Here is an 18,395-nt window from a genome sequence, read left to right as displayed (position 1 = left end):
CATACCAGGGGGAAAATTCCTTCCCGACTCCAAATATGGCAATCAGAATAAATCCCTGGATCAACGTTCTGTCCCTATTAATCTAATATCCATAACTTGTAATATTATTGCTTTCAAGAAACACGTCCAGGCTCCTTTTGAACTCTTTTATTGAGTTTACCATCACCACTTCCTCTGGCAGAGAGTTCCATAATCTCACCGCTCTTACTGTAAAGAACCCCCGTCTGTGCTGGTGTAGAAACCTTCTTTCCTCCAGCCGTAGAGGATGTCCCCTTGTTATAGATACAGTCCTGGGTATAAATAGGTCCTGGGAGTGATCTCTGTACTGTCCCCTTATATATTTATACATAGTTATTAAGTCCCCCCTAAGCCGTCTTTTTTCCAAACTAAATAACCCCAATTCTGATAATCTTTCTGAGTACTGTAGTCCTCCCATTCCCCTTATTACTCTGGTTGCCCGTCTTTGAACCCTCTCCAGCTCCACTATATCTTTCTTGTACACAGGTGCCCAGTACTGTACACAGTATTCCATGTGTGGTCTGACTAGTGACTTGTACAGGGGTAGAATTATTTCCTTGTCGTGGGCATCTATGCCCCTTTTGATGCACCCCATGATTTTATTTGCCTTAGCAGCAGCTGCCTGACACTGGTCGCTACAGGTAAATTTACTGTTAACTAAAACTCCTAAGTCCTTTTCCATGTCAGTCGTCCCCAGTGTTTTCCCATTTAATACATATTCCCAGCCTGGATTTTTCTTCCCCATGTGCATAACCTTACATTTATCTGTGTTGAACCTCATCTGCCACATCCCAGCCCAAGCCTCCAACCTATGCAGATCCATTTGTAATCGTGCGCTGTCCTCTATTGTGTTAACCACGTTACAGAGCTTAGTATCGTCTGCAAAGATTGATACTTTACTATGCAATCCCTCTACAAGGTCATTAATAAATATATTAAAAAGAATAGGACCCAAAACTGACCCCTGTGGTACCCCACTAGCAACAGTCACCCACTCAGAGTATGTACCATTAATAACCACCCTCTGTTTCCTACCAGGTATAGATGAACTAGAACTCAGGACTGAAGGTATAAATCAAATAAACACATGAAAACAGCACTGCAGGTATTGATCCACCCAATAAGACATACAAACCCTGTATTTGCAGGTATAGATATATAATTTATGGAAACATAGCATAGCAGATATAGATAAACAGAATAACACAAAAAGCCAGGTTTGCAGGTATAGATCAATTGGAATTCACATACAAACTCAGCATTAAAGGTATAGCTAACCCCCCCCCCTCTAAATTAGAGGCATACATCACAGGTTTCACACCCCAAAGGCCAGCCCTGGTGTCCACACTGCCCACATGGAACCTGACCCGCACCAAAATTACACACATAGGACATGCCATCTTTGTCCCCAAACAGCCCAGCATGAATCAACTTTGCCCCAAAACAGCCCAGCGTACAATATTTTTGTCCCATAAACACGCTACCTGTGCCATCTTGGTCCCCAAGGCTTAAACACTCTGCTTGTGCCATCTTTGATACACACAAACATAATTTATTGACCCATTAATTTATTCTCACTCTTTCACACAAATCATTAACACATTTTCATTAATACATTCTCACAAATTCATCGATTCTCTCGCTCATTTACACAATTCTTCCACACATTAATTCATACACGCACTCATTCAGACAATTCATCCACACATGTATTCATTCTATCTACTCCCTCTCCCTCCTTTTCTCACTATCCATCCCCCTCCCCCTTTTCTCATTATCTATCCCTCTAACCCCTTTCTCATTATCTACCCCATCTCCCCTATTTTCTCTCTATCTACCCTCTCCCCCTTTGTAGTTGACTTATGCTACAGAAGTCCTGCAGTGGGAGCGCAAGGCCTCTGCCGCGGTGCAAGCTGCTTCACTGCTAAGCGCCGGATATGACGTCATATTCCAGTGCTCAGCATGAAGTGCCAGCACCGCGACCAAAGCGGAGGCCTTGTGGAGGAGAGTGAGGTGCAGGGAACGGTTGCTAAAAATTTATTCCTGAGCGACCGCTTGGAGTCGTTCTCTCTCCTCCCTCGCAGCTGCGAAAAAATAAAACGTTTCAATTGTGGGACACAAGGTGGGGCACAGCATCATGTAGGGGGGGCCATGGCCTCCTCTGCCCCCCCTGCCGACGCCACTGCTCCTCCCTCCACGGCCACCATCCTTACTGCAGATGTGTCAGGCTCATACATAATGTAAATTATTATTTATTGTTTGATATAGCGTAATCATACTCCACAATGCTGTACAATAGGTAAACAGGACATATCAAGTAATATATAACATAACAATTTGACTTTCCGAAACACCCTCTGTCGGTGAATAGAGGGGATCGGTGTTAGTTAAGCAGTGGGTGAGGAGGATAAGTCTAGCAGCAGCATTGAGGGAGACCAGCTAAGACAGAGTTACAATAGTCAAGACGGGAGATAGTGAGAGCATGGACATGAGCCTTAGTGGCATCTTGTGTTAGGAAGAGACAAATACAGGTAATGTTTTTAAGATGAAGATGGCATTTTTTTGTATCTGGCTCATTGAGCAGCCCCACAGCATGGGGAACATAACCCAAATGGTGATGTTTTATAGCACGATTACTGCCCCCTAGACCTGTAGGCCAAAATAGATCATTGCCAGCTGAAGTGACCACACAAGTATAGGGTTTGGAACCTTGAGTCTGGAACCAGTGGTATGAATATGGTTGGTTTGCCTGTTGCCCTCCTTTGTGGCACCAACCATCTCTTTTTATTTAAATTACTAATTTAAAAAAGCACTGCAAATTAGTGTACTGCACTGAAAATGAAACTTACTTAGAAGAATCCCTGAGAGTAGTGCAAGCAGACAGAGAGCCATAAACATTTTTCTGTCAACCAGCCACAGTGAAAGTTGCTTTACATGCAGTTAATAAAAAAAGCCATATGGAAATGAAGTTTATTATCTAGAGATTTTGGGGTCATTCATGGTTTTTGTTTGCCTATGAGTAAATGCATGCATTATGCATTCCAAATTTGCTTTCTATTAAAAACTATTTGAAAACGATGATTAGCATTTGACGTTCTACTCATCAGCTGCAAACGCTATCTTAAGCAACTTAACAAATTACTAAATAGTCATTTGTAATTAGACCTAAGGAAGCAGCATTGCTCTCAGTCCTTTGTTACATACATTTTATTATCTTCATATTGCTTAACAGAAAAGTGAGTGAATATTCTGTCCAGAACCTGATCACGCACAAGGCAGACTAGACAAGTTCAATGTCAGGTGAATGGGGGGGAGGGGGTGACCATGCCTAATCATGGCAATGCTGCCATTCTACATCTGCACATGCTCCTTATTCCCTTGACTGAAAAGCCTTTCCCCCAAATACTTTGCTGTCTGCCGGTATGGCCCATAACTAGAACCCATAACTAGCCAGTGGCTTCAAGACTTTTGTTCTGTGTCACTTGTGAGCTATGTGCCTGGTTTGGGCAGGAGAATCACAGATCAGAATAGTGAGTGGTGGGGAAAGGCCAGATTAACCACGGGGCACATAGGAGAATGGCTTCAAGGCCCCAGAGGGATAGGAGGCCCTGAGCACTCCATTCTTTAATAGATTTACTTGATTTATAGAAGCCTGAGCTGCTCCAACATCATTATAAACTGTGCTGGCTGTGAGCTCTGGATTAATGAGACAGACACTATTATGGAAGAGTTGGAGGGCTTTAGGTCACAAAGTGTGCTTTATTGGCTGTTCAACCTTTGTCTTCTTTTGCTTCCCTGCACTCCCTGTGCTACTTGAAAACAGTCCTGCCCAATGTCACAACAGGCACATGGTTAGCACTGCCCTACAGTGGCCAGGCCCTACATTAGGTGGGGCATAACCACAGCTCCGGTGTTAGAGAAAAATAGTATGTAAACCAGACTTTTGGCTTGCATTATGTATGACCAAATGGAAGATGGCATATTTTGTAAACAAAATGAAGATCATATTTAAAATGATATTTGGGGGAAATAATATAAAAAGTAGAAACATTCAATTGGACAGCAGTTTCACTTTTCCTACTTTGTAAGGATGAAACATCTAATCCCCCCCCCTACTCTTCATGTGACTCAGAAGACAGCACTTGAATGTTTTGGGGATAAATATTATTGTATGATGCTAATTCATGGACTATTCTGTCTCCTATTGAAAATAATAATAATAATCCAATGAATTCAAAATGTTGTCCCACCAGATGAGAGATTTGATATAAATTACCGTATTTGCTCGATTATAAGACAATGCTCTGAAAAATACCCCTCGTCTTATAATCGGGGTCGTCTTATAATCAGACCTCAAATAGGTCTGACTATGAGACGACTGCTGCAGGGGACCTGGATCCTCCTGTCTCCACCCCCCCCCCGCCCCACTTACTGGTGCTTCTGAGTCCCCGGTGTGCACCCGGGGCAGCGTGTAGAGCTCTACGCGATTTGCGTAGCCAACTTACGCTGCAGCCGGAAGGAGGTGTGGCTTGTAGCGGGGGTTGTCTGCTGTTGGTTGAAATAATGGTCGAATTCTCCTCAGAAAGAGTTTCCTTTAATTAGATCATGCGCATAATCGAGACAAGGCACACAACACACAAAAGTCGAAGCGTTGTCTAATTACACATTAAGATTACTTGGTTTATATAGCATCTTATCTACTTCTAATAGCATGCTTCTTTCTGATTGGTTACTTTTCAAGCAAGTTACACCTCTTTAAGCTGCATAATTAAGAATGGCCTAGACTTGACCCTTTGCACATATATATATATAGAACAACTTAGAGTAGACGTGTTGGCGGAAACTCGTCCATATATCATTGACTAGACATTCCCTGCTTTCTTATGTCTTTGTCAGGAATAATATTTACGATCACATAAGCTTTCTTCTAACATCTGCGTCCATCGCGCAGACCTTCCCCGGCTGTCAGAGATCAGAGTTCCCCGCACCGGGGGGTATAAGGCATTTCTGGGGCAGATGTGCATAACTGGGTGGGCAGGTTGGAAAATAGAAGGAAATAAAACCAAAATATTTTTCTCAATCATAGCTTTTATTAAAAAAAATAGTTTAGATGAATTAACATTTACTGGTAAAACTTTTTTCCTATAGGGTCGTCTTATATTCAGGCTTTTTCTTTTTTTCCTAAATGAATATTCAGATTTGGGGGGTCGTCTTATAATCAGGGTCATCTTATAATCGAGCAAATACGGTATTATTCTCAGGGTCCTCAAGTGTCTTAAAGTGGTTCTATCCATTAGTTGGGTTCTCATTAAACTCATTCTCCTCTACTAGCTTCTCCCTGTGACATCATAGTTCATATACACCTTGGCAGGCTTGTTCGGCACCAAAAATATACTCACTAGGACAATAGAGAAAGTTTATTCTAATGAGAACATTTATACTTTCCCGTCCTCCATTATTAATTACCATTGGCATAGAGTCAGCAAACCAATTTTAACAAAAGAAAAATAAAATGATTCCACAATATCTGACAGGTTTTTTCAGTTAAGTAAAAGTTTCTACTTTTAGATTTGTTGCTAAGCAACAAACTGACTGCTTCCCCTGTGTTTCTAAAATGATAACTTATAAAATATTCAAAACTAGTGTTGTGAACATTTTAAACAGGGCTAAACAGTTGTGTTGGAACCCAGAAAAGGAGGAATTTAAAAAGAGTCTATGCAGTAACCAGATTTGTAAAATTAAAATGATAGCATGCAGCTCCACTAATGAAGGATGTATATTAAAGTACTCGGTAACTACTTTAGTGTGCAGTTATTAACTGAAAAAAGAAACACACCCTCATTTAGAAGAAGCTCCAGGGGTACAGAGCAGCCCTTCCTTTGTCCAATTTTAATGCCAGTTTTGGCTACTTGAAGAAAGCAATTGAAATCAACGATAGCACTTTTTATGCATGTATGCAGGGGTTCTTATTAGACTTATTAGAACTCAGCTCATGCTAGAGATGGCTGGCAATAAGAAGATGCACAGTGGCAAGCAAAGGGTGAGTTTGAATGTCCAGCGAGCCAAGCAGCAAGGGTATGGGAAAAGAGAGCAGAGGCATTCTGATGAACCTCTCGATGATTCTGCAAGGGGGAGAAAACATTAATTTAAAGTGGAATCTAAGCAATCATATGCATTAAAGTTCATATGATGGCTCAAGTGTCTATTTAATGATTACGTATTCTGCATAAAAATATATAAGAATCAAACAGTTGTTATATAGAATTGTATTCACCGTGATTAAAGTAACTAACATTGGCACAATTGCTTGATTTATATATTGTACAAAAACAAAATTTATTGTTTATTATTTATATACACGTTTCATTGTCTGTTTTCAGTTTCCATAAAACTGCTAGCATGGCAGTCCTTTATGTATAAGGTTGTAAATGGTGGTGAAACACAGGCTAAATATTATTATAGTTTATGCTTGCAATCACATACACTGGAAGACTATGTTTCCTCCTACTGGCTCAACCTGATCGCCAAATTGACGGATTAATAAAAACTCCAGCATTTTTCGACATGTATTGGTTAATTTGTCACTAGTAGGAGATTAGTGCAGCCAAGTTCTCCAACAGTAAATGTTTCTTGCTGAGCACATCAGCTTTTGCTTTAAACAGATTGTGCTGTACCCAAGATTACCCTAATGGAATATTCTACCTAATGGCAAAGTGAATGAGCACATTAAATTAACGGTCATACCATATTTTCGCTACCAGGAAACCTAATAGCCCATGAAGTTATGCACTGGTCTGGCCAGATAATATAGGACACATTATGATGTCACTTTTTACACCTTGGCTACATTTTGTTGGTAATAGAATAATATTACTTCTTTTTATATATACCGTATTGGCTCGGATATAGGCCGCACCCGAATATAGGCCGCACCCTAAAAGTTAGGTGCTTTTTTAAAGAAAAAAGTTTCTTAAAAAAAAACAAAACACTTAGTGGAACAGATATGCTGCCACTCTGCCCCCGCGAGATATGCTGCCACTCTGCCCTCCCCAGACATGCTGCCACTCTGCCCCCTGAGATATGTTGCCACTCTATCCCCCCTGAGATATGCACTCTGCCCCCGAGATGTGCCCCCCCCAGATATGCTGCCACTCTATCCCCCCCCCTGAGATATGCTGCCACTCTGCCCCCAAGAGGTCCCCCCCCCTTAGACTTATCGGTGCAGACTCCCCGGGGTCTTGCAGGGCCGGTGGGGGACAGCTACGCAGTACGCGTATTCAACTTCCGGTGCTGGCACTTCCGCCGTGGGAAGTGCCGGCAAGGAAGATTGTTAGCGTACATCGCGCAGACGCTCACCGGCTGCGGCGATGCAAGCGTTAACAACCTCTCGCTGCCGGCACGTCTGCACGATGTGCTTTATCAATCTCCCTTGCCGGGACTCCCCCCGTGGGAATTCCCGGCAAGGGAGATTGTTAAAGCACATCATGCAGATGTGCCGGCAGCGGGGACTGTTTACACACATCGCCGCTGCCGGTGAACATCTGCGCGATGCGCTTAGACAACCTCCCGTGCCGGCACTCCCCCCATTGAAAGTGCCGGCGGGGAGGCTGTCTGAGCGTATAAGAGAGTAGGATACGGGTCCCCTGCACCGCTGCGGAGGATTTGTATCCTACCCCTGCTGCCTGCCCGGCGCCCGGAACTGCATGTCCCGGGCGTCGGGCGCTAGACCCCGAATATAGGCCGCACCCCCACTTTAAAGACTTAAAGTGGGGGGGGAAAGTGCGGCCTATATTCGAGCCAATACGGTATATATATATACATACACAATATATACATTGTGACAGGCCTCCCTTTTCCTTGGGATTTTTGTCAAGGATCTTGGCTGTAACCACAGTCTTCTAGGGTAAATGAAGTCCAGGACACATCCAGCTCAGCTTCAATGTTTATTTTAAAGGAATAAACAGCAGCAGTTTATAAGTAGCACAGGATAACAGTCTTTGTTTGAGCACTTGCTTAGTAAAAAACAGCTCCAAACATTCACCTTCTAGTCACAAGTTATCATCAAAACGGTTTTAAGAGAGAACCCACTCCTCAGTTCATCAGCTCTCCCAGCTGAAATAACACTGGTCTCCCCCTCTGAATCAGGCTCAAACCCTTTAACCTTCTGCCTGCTAATTAATCAGCCACAGGTGAGCTGTTACTTAGTCCACACCTGTGGAGCTCCTGTCCAGAATACAGGCTTTGGACTGGATCAAAACAGCAATTAGTGCTGTTGGAGCACTGGCCCACCCTGCTCTTCCAGATGCTCCGCCCCAGGGACCCTTACCATGTTTTGCAAACTGCCAGTAGTGCAGTTTGTAAACAAACAACATATTTCCCTGGGACATATTTTAACCCCTTGATGACAATTGCCGGTCCGGGCACGTCACCGAAAATCGTGACGATTATGACAATTGACGTGCCAGGACCGGCACGTCTTTAAACGGGTGAAAAAATCGATCCGTGATCGATTTTTTCACTCAAACGGTGTTGCTCTAATGCCTCGACATTGAGGCATTGAGCAACACCAAAAAAAACATTCCCGGCCCCCCCCGATCGCTCCTAGGAGCAAATAAAAAAACATGTTTGAAAGACTGCACGTCTTTCAAACATGGCGGCGCCCGCCGCCGAAAAACGGGTTTAGGAAGCGATCGCGAGTCGCTTCCTTTGCTTAGCTGGTGTTGCTAAGATGCCTCAGTATCGAAGCATCTTTGCAAGACCTGTTTAGCAAAGGAAGCGACTCGCGATCGCTTCCTAAATGCTCAACTTACCTTCCCGGTGCCGGCGTCTTCGAAACACACGCGGTGTTTCAAGATGGCGGCGCCCATCAAGCCGCGGGGCGGAGCCTGCTGTCATCATCGGGGGGGGGTTGTTGCTGGATGTCATTGACATCCAGTGAATAACACCCCTAGTGGTCAGATCACTCATAAGAGTGATCATGATTTGCTAAATCAAAGGCAATGTTTTCTAAACATTGCCTTTGATCAGTATTGGATCTGCCTCCCTCCTTCACTTGTTTCTAGTGAGGGAGAGAGACAGATCGGTGTGTTTTCTGGTATTTCAGGTATTCTCTAATAAAAAAATATATATATATTGATCCAAAGGCTCTTATAAGAGCCACCCATATAATATTAACCCCTTCATTGCCATTGATCACTGCATAAACAGTGATCTTGCATAGTGGCAATTGTTTTTGGGTTGTTTTTTTTTTTACATATTTTTTTTACTTTTTTAGTGTTTTTTTTTGTTTTTATTATAGCCATTAACCCTTTCCTTCCCCACTATTTTTGCTGCAATTGTTACCATGCAGCGGTATACGGCTGAGGAGGCGTATGCCTTTTTGGCCACAGATTCTGAGGCCACTGATACAGCGTCAGATTTTGACGTTGGTCAGTTCACAGATACATCTAGTGATGTATCTGTGGCTGTTAGGACGCCTGCTACACGTAGTCGTGGCAGTGCACCAGAGGCATGGGTAGCGCCTAATAGGTACAAGCCAGCTATCCCTCCTTTTTCTGGAATTCCTGGCATCAATATTGATGTTACAGGATTCACTCCACTGCAATTTGTGCAGGTTTTTTTGGGAGACGATGTCTTGGGAGACATTGTCACACAAACAAACATTTATGCCCAGCAGCACCGTGCTGCTAGCCCTAATTCTTTTTGGGCAAAACAGCCATGGACTCCCATTGACGTGCCAGAATTTCTTAAATTCTGGGCACTCACAATGTTAATGGGCATTATAAAAAAGCCCTCCATCCGCTCCTACTGGAGCACCAGCCCCATCTTTAGTACCCCCATTGATGCCCAAACTATAACTAGGCAAAGGTATGAAATGATTCTTCGTTTCATGCACTTTAGCGACAACAGCCTGTGCCCCCCTAAGGAGGACCCCCAGTTTGATAGGCTCTACAAAATCCGCCCCCTGATTACCCATCTCGCTGCCAGGTTTCCAGAGGTTTATACACCTGGAAGGGATATCTGCGTGGATGAATCCCTGATGAAATATAAAGGAAGGTTGGGATTCAAGCAGTATATTCCTTCCAAGCGCTCTAGGTATGGAGTGAAGGTGTATAAGCTCTGCGAGAGCGAGACAGGATATACTCATGCCTTCCAGGTATACGAGGGTAAGGATAGCTACCTTGACCCTCCAGGTTGCCCAGACCATCTGGGCACCAGTGCCAAGATTTTTTGGGACCTAATATTCCCCCTTATGAACAAAGGCTACCACTTGTATGTAGATAACTTCTATACAAGCGTCCCTTTGTTCAAGCTGCTGTATTGTTTCGATACGGTAGCTTGCGGTACTATAAAAAAGAACCGCTTGGGTTTCCCACAACACCTGGTACGAACCCGGCTAGGAAAGGGGAGACCTCAGCTCTACGCCAAGAGGAGCTTTTGGCATTGAAGTTCAGGGACAGAAAAGAGGTGTGCATGCTGAGCACCATCCACGATGAAAGAACCGTGGAGGTTTCTGTCCGTGGCAGAGCTGGGGTCACTACAAAGCCAGTGTGCATCAGGGCCTATAACAAGCACATGGGTGGAGTTGATCTGTCAGATCAACTCCTACAGCCCTACCTCATTATGAGGAAGACAAAGGCCTGGTACAAGAAGGTTGCAATTTATCTAATGCAAATTGCAACCTATAACGCTTTTTTGCTGCACAAAAAAGCAGACACTGGGCTGAAGCTGTCTTTTTTGCAGTTTCAGCTCGAAGTAATTTCAGGTATCTTGTACCGTGATGCACCTGGTCCCCAAGTAGTGATGGGAACCAACAGAATTGGGGCTACCCATTTTATTTTTAAAATCCCCCCTACAGCAAAGAAGCAGAATCCCCAAAAGAGATGCAGGGTATGCTACAGCAGGGGGCAAAGAAAGGATACTACATTTTACTGTCCAGATTGCCCTGGAAAACCTGCACTCTGTGTCGGTGACTGCTTCAAGCTGTATCACACAGTTTCCCATTTTTAATTTTTTTTTGTTCCTGCTCCATTTTTGTATTTTATTTTTTTTAATTTTTTGTTACATTTACAGTTTTTTAGCTTTTATTTGCTCCTCCATTTTTAAGCGTTTTTATTTGCACTGTCAAGTGAACCCTGTGTCCATTCCATGGCATGAGGGACCACTTAAGGTGCTAGATCAAATCCCTTCTTGGAGATAGGCCAGGCTTTCTTGTAACCTGTCCCTACTGATAGTTGCGTGCAAGCATTTTTCTTTACCCAGATGTAAAATTCCTACTGAATTTGAATTGCTCATGTTCCAAATGTGGCCCTTTTGCCCCCAAACAATCTGACAAACCCATGCATGTGGGGTATCAATGTACTCAGGAGATGTTGCTGAACACATATCGGGGTGTTGTGTGACAGCAGCATATACCAGGAGCTGTAATTTCACACCTGAAGTACAAAGTATGTGAAAAAAAACCCAAAAACAATTACTATCACAAACTTTGACAAGGGTTGGTGGTAGGATTTGTGCATGGAAAGGGTTAAACTATCAGCATCTAAAATACCCTGGGGTGTCTAGTTTTCAAAAATATATGGTTTGGTGGGGTAAATTTAATTTGCTGGCTTCAAAGATGCCCCAAATACCACATAGAGACAGAATTACCAGATTCAGAGAAAAATGGTTTTGAATTAGCAAAACTCTACTTGTACTTATTGCCCCATAACGTGTAGAAGAAAGCAAAAAAACATAAAAACATTGGGTATTTCTAAACTCGGGACAAATAGTAGAATCTATTTAGCAGGTTTTTTCAGTAGTTTTTTATGATGAATAAAAGATTTTTCAAATAAAAGTGGCCACAGTAATTCAATAAAAATTATCTTTCTCCTAGTTGCTTTTCAGGGGAATACGAGAGACTTCGGAAATGAGTAAAAATATTGAATTTGACAACCCCTAAATGACGAAAGTGCTCCAGAATTCTATGTGGGATGCACTTATATACTAGGAGGTCTTGATATTGAGTTTGGTACTTTTCTTTAGTGAATAATAATTACTTTGATCTATAGTTACATGTTTACAGAAATGGAAGTCACACGTGCCCCATGAGGTAGTCCCCTGGTAGGAGGATGAGGTCCATCTAAACACCCTTTTGTGTGTCATTAGGGTGGACAGTAAACATCTCTGGGGAACCTTTTTAGGGCCATCCAGTAATGATTGGCAAAGTTATCAATCCTTATTTTTAAGTTATAAGATAATAAAGTGGATGAAATTACACAAAAAAATCCATTCTCTATGGCAGCATATTGAAATTGTCTTGTTGCTCCGTCGAGGCAGTTGCGTGGTAGGCTGAATCTCTGGCTTCGCGTGCAAGTCACACCATGATCAGTGGTGCAGTCATAGAAGAGAAGATGGTACACTGGGTCCCGTAATACAGAGGCAGTATAGGCCGCATCCTGACCTAGATTACATAAGTCTACGTAGAGTAAATGGGCTACAGCTACTGAGGGGTGTATCCAATCAGTCCAAGGAACATTCCCATGGATGGAAATGGATATACCAGGTGTCAGGCCCCAGGTCCTTCCCCTCACCTCTTACCTGGGGCGTCCGCCGTGCGCCACGCTCCGTCGCGACCCACACATACCCCCATGGTGGGGACAGCGGGAGGGAGTGTCCTGGCCTTCCTTGGACCCCATCCCATTGGTGGAGATAGGGGAGGCGGAGAGAGAGGCTGGTAATCCCTTAGGGGGATTGCATAACCTCACAGGTGAGGGCAGGAAAACCCTGCATACCCTTCAGTCTGTGCTTAATTATTGAGCTCTCTGGTTCTCTTAGCCCTGCTCTGACCCGTTCCATTGCATATTCAGCCCTTGCTATTTGATTGACCTCCCGGCACCTGACCTTGGCATTGTTTTCTCGACTTCGTGTTTCTCTCCTATCCTGACCTGGCCCGTTTCCCATTGTTGCACCTTCACTGCCTGCCATGATTCGGATTTCCTTCTTGGACTTTGTCTTTTGTACCTGTCCTCCTGCTGGGCCCAACCAGTCCTGCTAGAGCCTGACACCAGGCCTGTAGGAATCAATGACTGGGAGAAGCTGGTTAATTGCTGCCTTATTTAAACCTTGCTAACCCTCACTACTTTGCTTATGTATGTCGTACCTGTCCACATGCAGTTAACGACTTCTTGGTACAACTGGTTACCCCACTTGAATCCGCTCAACTCTGTTTGACTTCTCTGCTTTTTACCTTTGGTTTGTTACATGATTGTCCTACTTTAAACTCCTTCACCTCACTTAACCTCCAGGCTTTTTTGACCTTTTTGTTAGGATATCCTGATTATCTCCTACTCTTTCACCTTGGCTTGTTAACCCTTTGTGATCCTGTGCTGCCTGCCTTTGACCTGGACTGATTATTGACTTTTGCTTTTGGACTGCCTCCTTCTGGGTGTCTACACCTTCTGCCTGAAAGCAGAAATGTGACAGTGTATACAGTGTATACCCTCATGGACCAGCACCCCCCCAGTGTTAGGAAGATGCATTGTATCCCATATTAACTTGAATGTGTCCCTTAAACTCGAATGGCCAATTCATAGTATGCACTAGGAGTTTACCATGAGATAGATTGTACATTTGGTTAACATGAACATTGAAAGCTTACCCCACTAAATCCACACCTATACTAAAGCCACACTCACTTTATATGTAAGTCCTAAATATAGAATGTTGTCACTCTACACTATTGTAGCAAATTAAGCAAATTAAGGCATATAAGGGCAACATTTGGTCTTAGGGGAAACCTATACCTATTGTGTTCTTTATTAAAAGCAGAATTATTTTTTTATAGTATTACTTGCATTAAAGATGGGGCTCCAATAAAGTGTATTGCTTAGGGGCTTCAAAAAACTCGTACCACTTTGTAAATCAATCCCCCAACAACAACGATTTAGTCCTAGGCTTAACAATGTATTTTATTACAATGAAATATAGATTTTGTTCTTAGAATATTGCTTATAACAATGTTTTTCTTGTCACTCTGTATTTTCTACTCTACTTGTGAACTTATCATTATGACAAAGAGAGAATTTTTAACAACAAAACCTACTTTGTTTTTGGTTAATTATATAGCTACATCTTGTATATCTCTGATGGCATCAATAATGTATTCACTTGTAGACCATGATTTCCTCTGAGTGTTTCATTATCAACCGAAAATGAAAGTCCTCTGCTGTGTTTATTTTAAGCAGACATTAATTAGGAATGTGAAGCTTAATCCGATTGTAGCTACCCTGGCATTTGGTATTCATATATCTCTTAGAAGACACAGACATTAATATACATGCTAAGGCATAGTGGGAATCTCTTTTGTGTATTGCAGTATGTGTGCTATGTTTTTTGATGAAGGTTTATGGGAATTCCCGTGGTGTGTGCTATTGCTGTGTTGGTGTTGTAGAAAAGGAAAAATCCCATGCTGTTGCTAAGTATTCATCATATTGGACAAGAAGAAACTCTCACCAGGCCCCAAAGCAATTATCTGAATCGTATATTCAGAGCTAAAAAACAGTCACATAGCCCATGTGTGTTCCAACATTATTTTGCAATGGCATACTATAGTGTTCCAGTTGTTTCCACCACTAATATTAACATTATAGAGTCACTAAAATCAGAATTACAATCAATTGATTAGTTAATGTCTAAAACGAGACATTTCTGAGTGTCAGAAGATTGTGGGCAACTTGCTCTCCCTCTTAGGAAATGTGTCTTTTCAATATGAGAAAGTGGAATTCTAATTGCAAATGGGCCAAAAACTATTTTTTTTTGGTTCGTCTTTAGCCAATTTGTTTTCAAGTAATAAATTTTGTTCCCTGCCCATGCGGTTCGGTCACATTTTTAATTCAGGAACAAAATTTGTTGCTCAATGCCCACATTCACTTTCCCTCGTTCCCTCACACACTCACTCTCTCATTTTTGTTCACTCTCTGTAAATGTTTCACTACTTATCTGCCGACCACTTCTGCTTCTGCTGACCACTTCTGCATCTTCTTCATCTTCTATCTTTTATCTTCTGTCTTCATCCACATTAGCGGACATAACCCAGCGGTAACTCAGTTCACATTAGAGCAAAATTACTGTGCTTTTGGTGATGTCCTCTTCCTCTATTGGAGGATCGGTCAGAGGACGTCACTGCAAAGCGCTGCCATTTTGGTGGAAGTTCCCGCCAGGTTATGTCCACGGAAATTCAGACAGAGATTGAAGACTGAAGAGAGAAGAGAAGGGAGAAGATTTGAGGGCTTCATCCAAATCACCAAATTTACCAAAAAACAAATGTTAAAACAAACTCTGCAATGTCTTTAAATGACTTTTAAATATGTAAGCAATTTTACCAGTATTTATTATCACACTTTAAATAAATAGAGTACATATATATATACTGTCTATCGACATGGTTTATCAAAAATAGGCCACTTTCCTGATGCAAGGTGTTACAGACACACTTCTTTCTGTGGAGAAGGACACACTCTCTGGGCAGAAATTAGCACAAACGTGCCCCAAGCTGTGTCAAACAAGAGAGCACAAAAGGCTCTTTCATTGCACATATAAATGCCCAGGAACGACAATCTAATTGTTTTTACTGTTGTTGTTCACCATTTCATTGCAAAGAAAATGTGTGTATGCGCGTGTGGACAGGACTCTCTGTGTTCAGAAGTCTCCCACTGCTGCCCTATAAATGAAAGTGCAATGTAGCGGAATAAATGAAGGCTGCATTCAGTCACTTAATATTTACAATACAATGTGCAGTCTGGATGATAGAGTCTAGTGACAGGGCAATCACACACCCCTAGAAGTGGATTCTCCAGGATCCACTGGTTGCCTGTCGACACCAGCAGCATTAACAGCTGTACATAGAAATGACATATGCATTAAATCATAATACAGACAGCACATAGCAGGTTGTAATGAATACACAGCCAAATTTGATATTGATGGTACAGTAGCTAAAGGTTACTGAGAAACGGACATAAACAAAATGGAAATAGAATAATAGATAATAGAATGAATAGATAAACATAGCACAAAGGTTTCTCACTTGTTCGTGACACTATGGTAAACAAGGGAGTGATTTAAATTTTAAAGGGCACCCTTTACCATACATCGTCCTAGACTCGCTACACATCGTCCTGGAATTGTAAGGAATATATATATGTAATAACTGTGGTAAAAGTTTGCATAAATATTGCATTATAATGTATCTCTATTCTTCATGTAAGTATTTAAATACTCATGGTCTTCTACTGTATGAGAAACTATTTCTGCTGACCTGGGAGATTCTTGTAAATCGAATGGTGTCACATGTGATGGGATCATGTAAATATGGATGCCACAAGTGGCTTCAAATGTCCTTACACAAGCTTTATATTGTCGCAAAAGGCATTTTTTTATCATTTGTATGTGGTGCCTTTTAATCTAGCCTTCAAAAAATGATTATGTTTAAAAGCAGCTTACTCTTCTGGTAATTAAAGGAATTTTGCAATATCTGGATGATCATTATACACATAAATCACTGGTTTATTTTCTTAATTAAACTCTGAGTTTTTTTCATGTTCAATTTTTGGTGACCTATAGTATGATATTTGTAACAATCCAGAGTATACCGGATTAAATGAGTTATTAATATTAACACTTTGCCTTTTTTCTCTATTATTCAGGTATCAGATACACACAGGCCTTCAGCATTCCATCATACGTCCTTCTCAGCCTAATTGCTTACCATTAGACAATCTGACTCTACCTCAGAAGCTCAAGAAAGTTGGGTACTCAACGCACATGGTTGGAAAATGGCATCTAGGATTTTACCGGAAAGAATGCATGCCTACACAGAGAGGGTTTGATTCTTTCTTTGGCTCACTTCTGGGAAGTGGAGATTACTACAATCATTACAAGTGTGACAGCCCTGGAATTTGTGGCTATGACTTGTATGAAAATAATAAGGCAGCTTGGGAGCATGACCACGGTATTTATTCAACAGAAATGTATACCCAAAGAGTACAAAAAATATTAGCGAAACACAATCCTAAAAGGCCAATATTCCTTTATATTGCTTATCAAGCTGTCCATTCACCCTTACAAGCTCCTGGAAATTATTTAGAACATTACAGGTCCATACCCAATGAAAACAGAAGGAGATATGCTGCCATGTTGTCATGTTTGGATGATGCTGTTAACAATGTAACTCTTGCTCTCAAAAAGTATGGCTTTTATGAGAATAGTTTAATTATATATTCATCAGATAATGGTGGGCAGCCAATGGCTGGAGGTAACAACTGGCCTTTACGTGGAAGCAAAGGCACATACTGGGAAGGTGGAATACGTGCCGTTGGCTTTGTGCATAGTCCCTTTTTGAAAAACAAGGGCTATGTGTGCAGGGAACTGATACATATAACAGACTGGTTTCCGACATTAGTCACCTTGGCAGAGGGAGAAATTGATGAATCAATCCAATTGGATGGTTATGACATATGGGAGACCATAAGTGAAGGAAAACCTTCTCCAAGAGTGGACATCTTGCACAATATTGATCCCATGTATACCAAAGCACGAAATGGGTCTTGGGCAGCTGGTTTTGGTATTTGGAATACAGCTATTCAGTCAGCAATCAGGATGAAAGAATGGAAGTTACTAACAGGAAATCCAGGCAATGGAGACTGGATTCCTCCACAGAGTTTTAGCAGTATTGGACCCAGCCGCTGGCATAATGAGCGGGTGACTGTGTCAAGTGGAAAATCTGTATGGCTTTTCAATATAACAGCTGATCCATATGAAAGAAATGATCTGTCAGACAAATTCCCGGATATTGTAAAGCAGCTACTAAGGAGACTTGCACAGTACAATAAAACTGCAGTTCCAGTAAGATACCCTCCAAGGGATCCAAGAAGCAACCCAAAGCTTAATGGTGGAGTGTGGGGCCCATGGTATAAAGACAATAACAAGAAAAAGAAAGGAAACAAAACAAAATCAAAGAAAGACAAATCAAAGAAGAAACCAAAACATAGAAAGCAACAGTTCTCTGGCTGCCACCCATCACCAATTGAGTCATAGAGGATACTCCTGTGTCAGAATTGTGCTATACCATGTTCAGAATTGGGCATGTTTTTGATATCATTCTGAGAATGCTGTATTAGATTTTTGTATTTCCTGTTTTGTTTAGTTATAACATGTATTCATGTCTTTTAAGAGGATGTGAAACAAGAAAAGACCATGTTTGGCATCCATTAATATGTTTCCTATCTTCGTTATCTTTAGAGCCTTGCTATTGTTTTTAAGGGTTTGTGCTAAATATGTTTTTGGGGTACATTAATGGTCATCTGAAGGGGCTGACCACCTGGGGACAAATATTTGAC

At 41.9% G+C, this 18,395-nt stretch overlaps 1 protein-coding gene and 1 non-coding gene across 2 annotated transcripts in view; both read left to right on the top strand.

The window, feature by feature from the left end:
* The window catches only part of LOC149289351 (arylsulfatase J-like), a 29,153-nt gene extending 11,060 nt beyond the window's left edge, over positions 1–18,093 (top strand). The window contains exon 2 of the mRNA XM_089490738.1: positions 16,704–18,093. Coding sequence (XP_089346864.1) covers positions 16,704–18,093 — 1,390 coding nt within the window. The remainder of the gene's footprint in view (positions 1–16,703) is intronic.
* Positions 11,135–11,264, top strand: LOC149289352 (small nucleolar RNA SNORA35). Its single transcript, XR_016277367.1, has one exon. It is a non-coding gene; the product is annotated as a small nucleolar RNA SNORA35 (small nucleolar RNA).
* Positions 18,094–18,395: the final 302 nt, after the last annotated feature.

This window comes from Sceloporus occidentalis, unplaced genomic scaffold (genome assembly GCF_023333645.1).
Source record: "Sceloporus occidentalis isolate IW3139 unplaced genomic scaffold, rSceOcc1.0.p SCAF_46, whole genome shotgun sequence".
Classification (NCBI taxonomy): Eukaryota; Metazoa; Chordata; class Lepidosauria; order Squamata; family Phrynosomatidae; genus Sceloporus; species Sceloporus occidentalis.
This window is presented reverse-complemented; position numbering and strand designations above follow the sequence as displayed.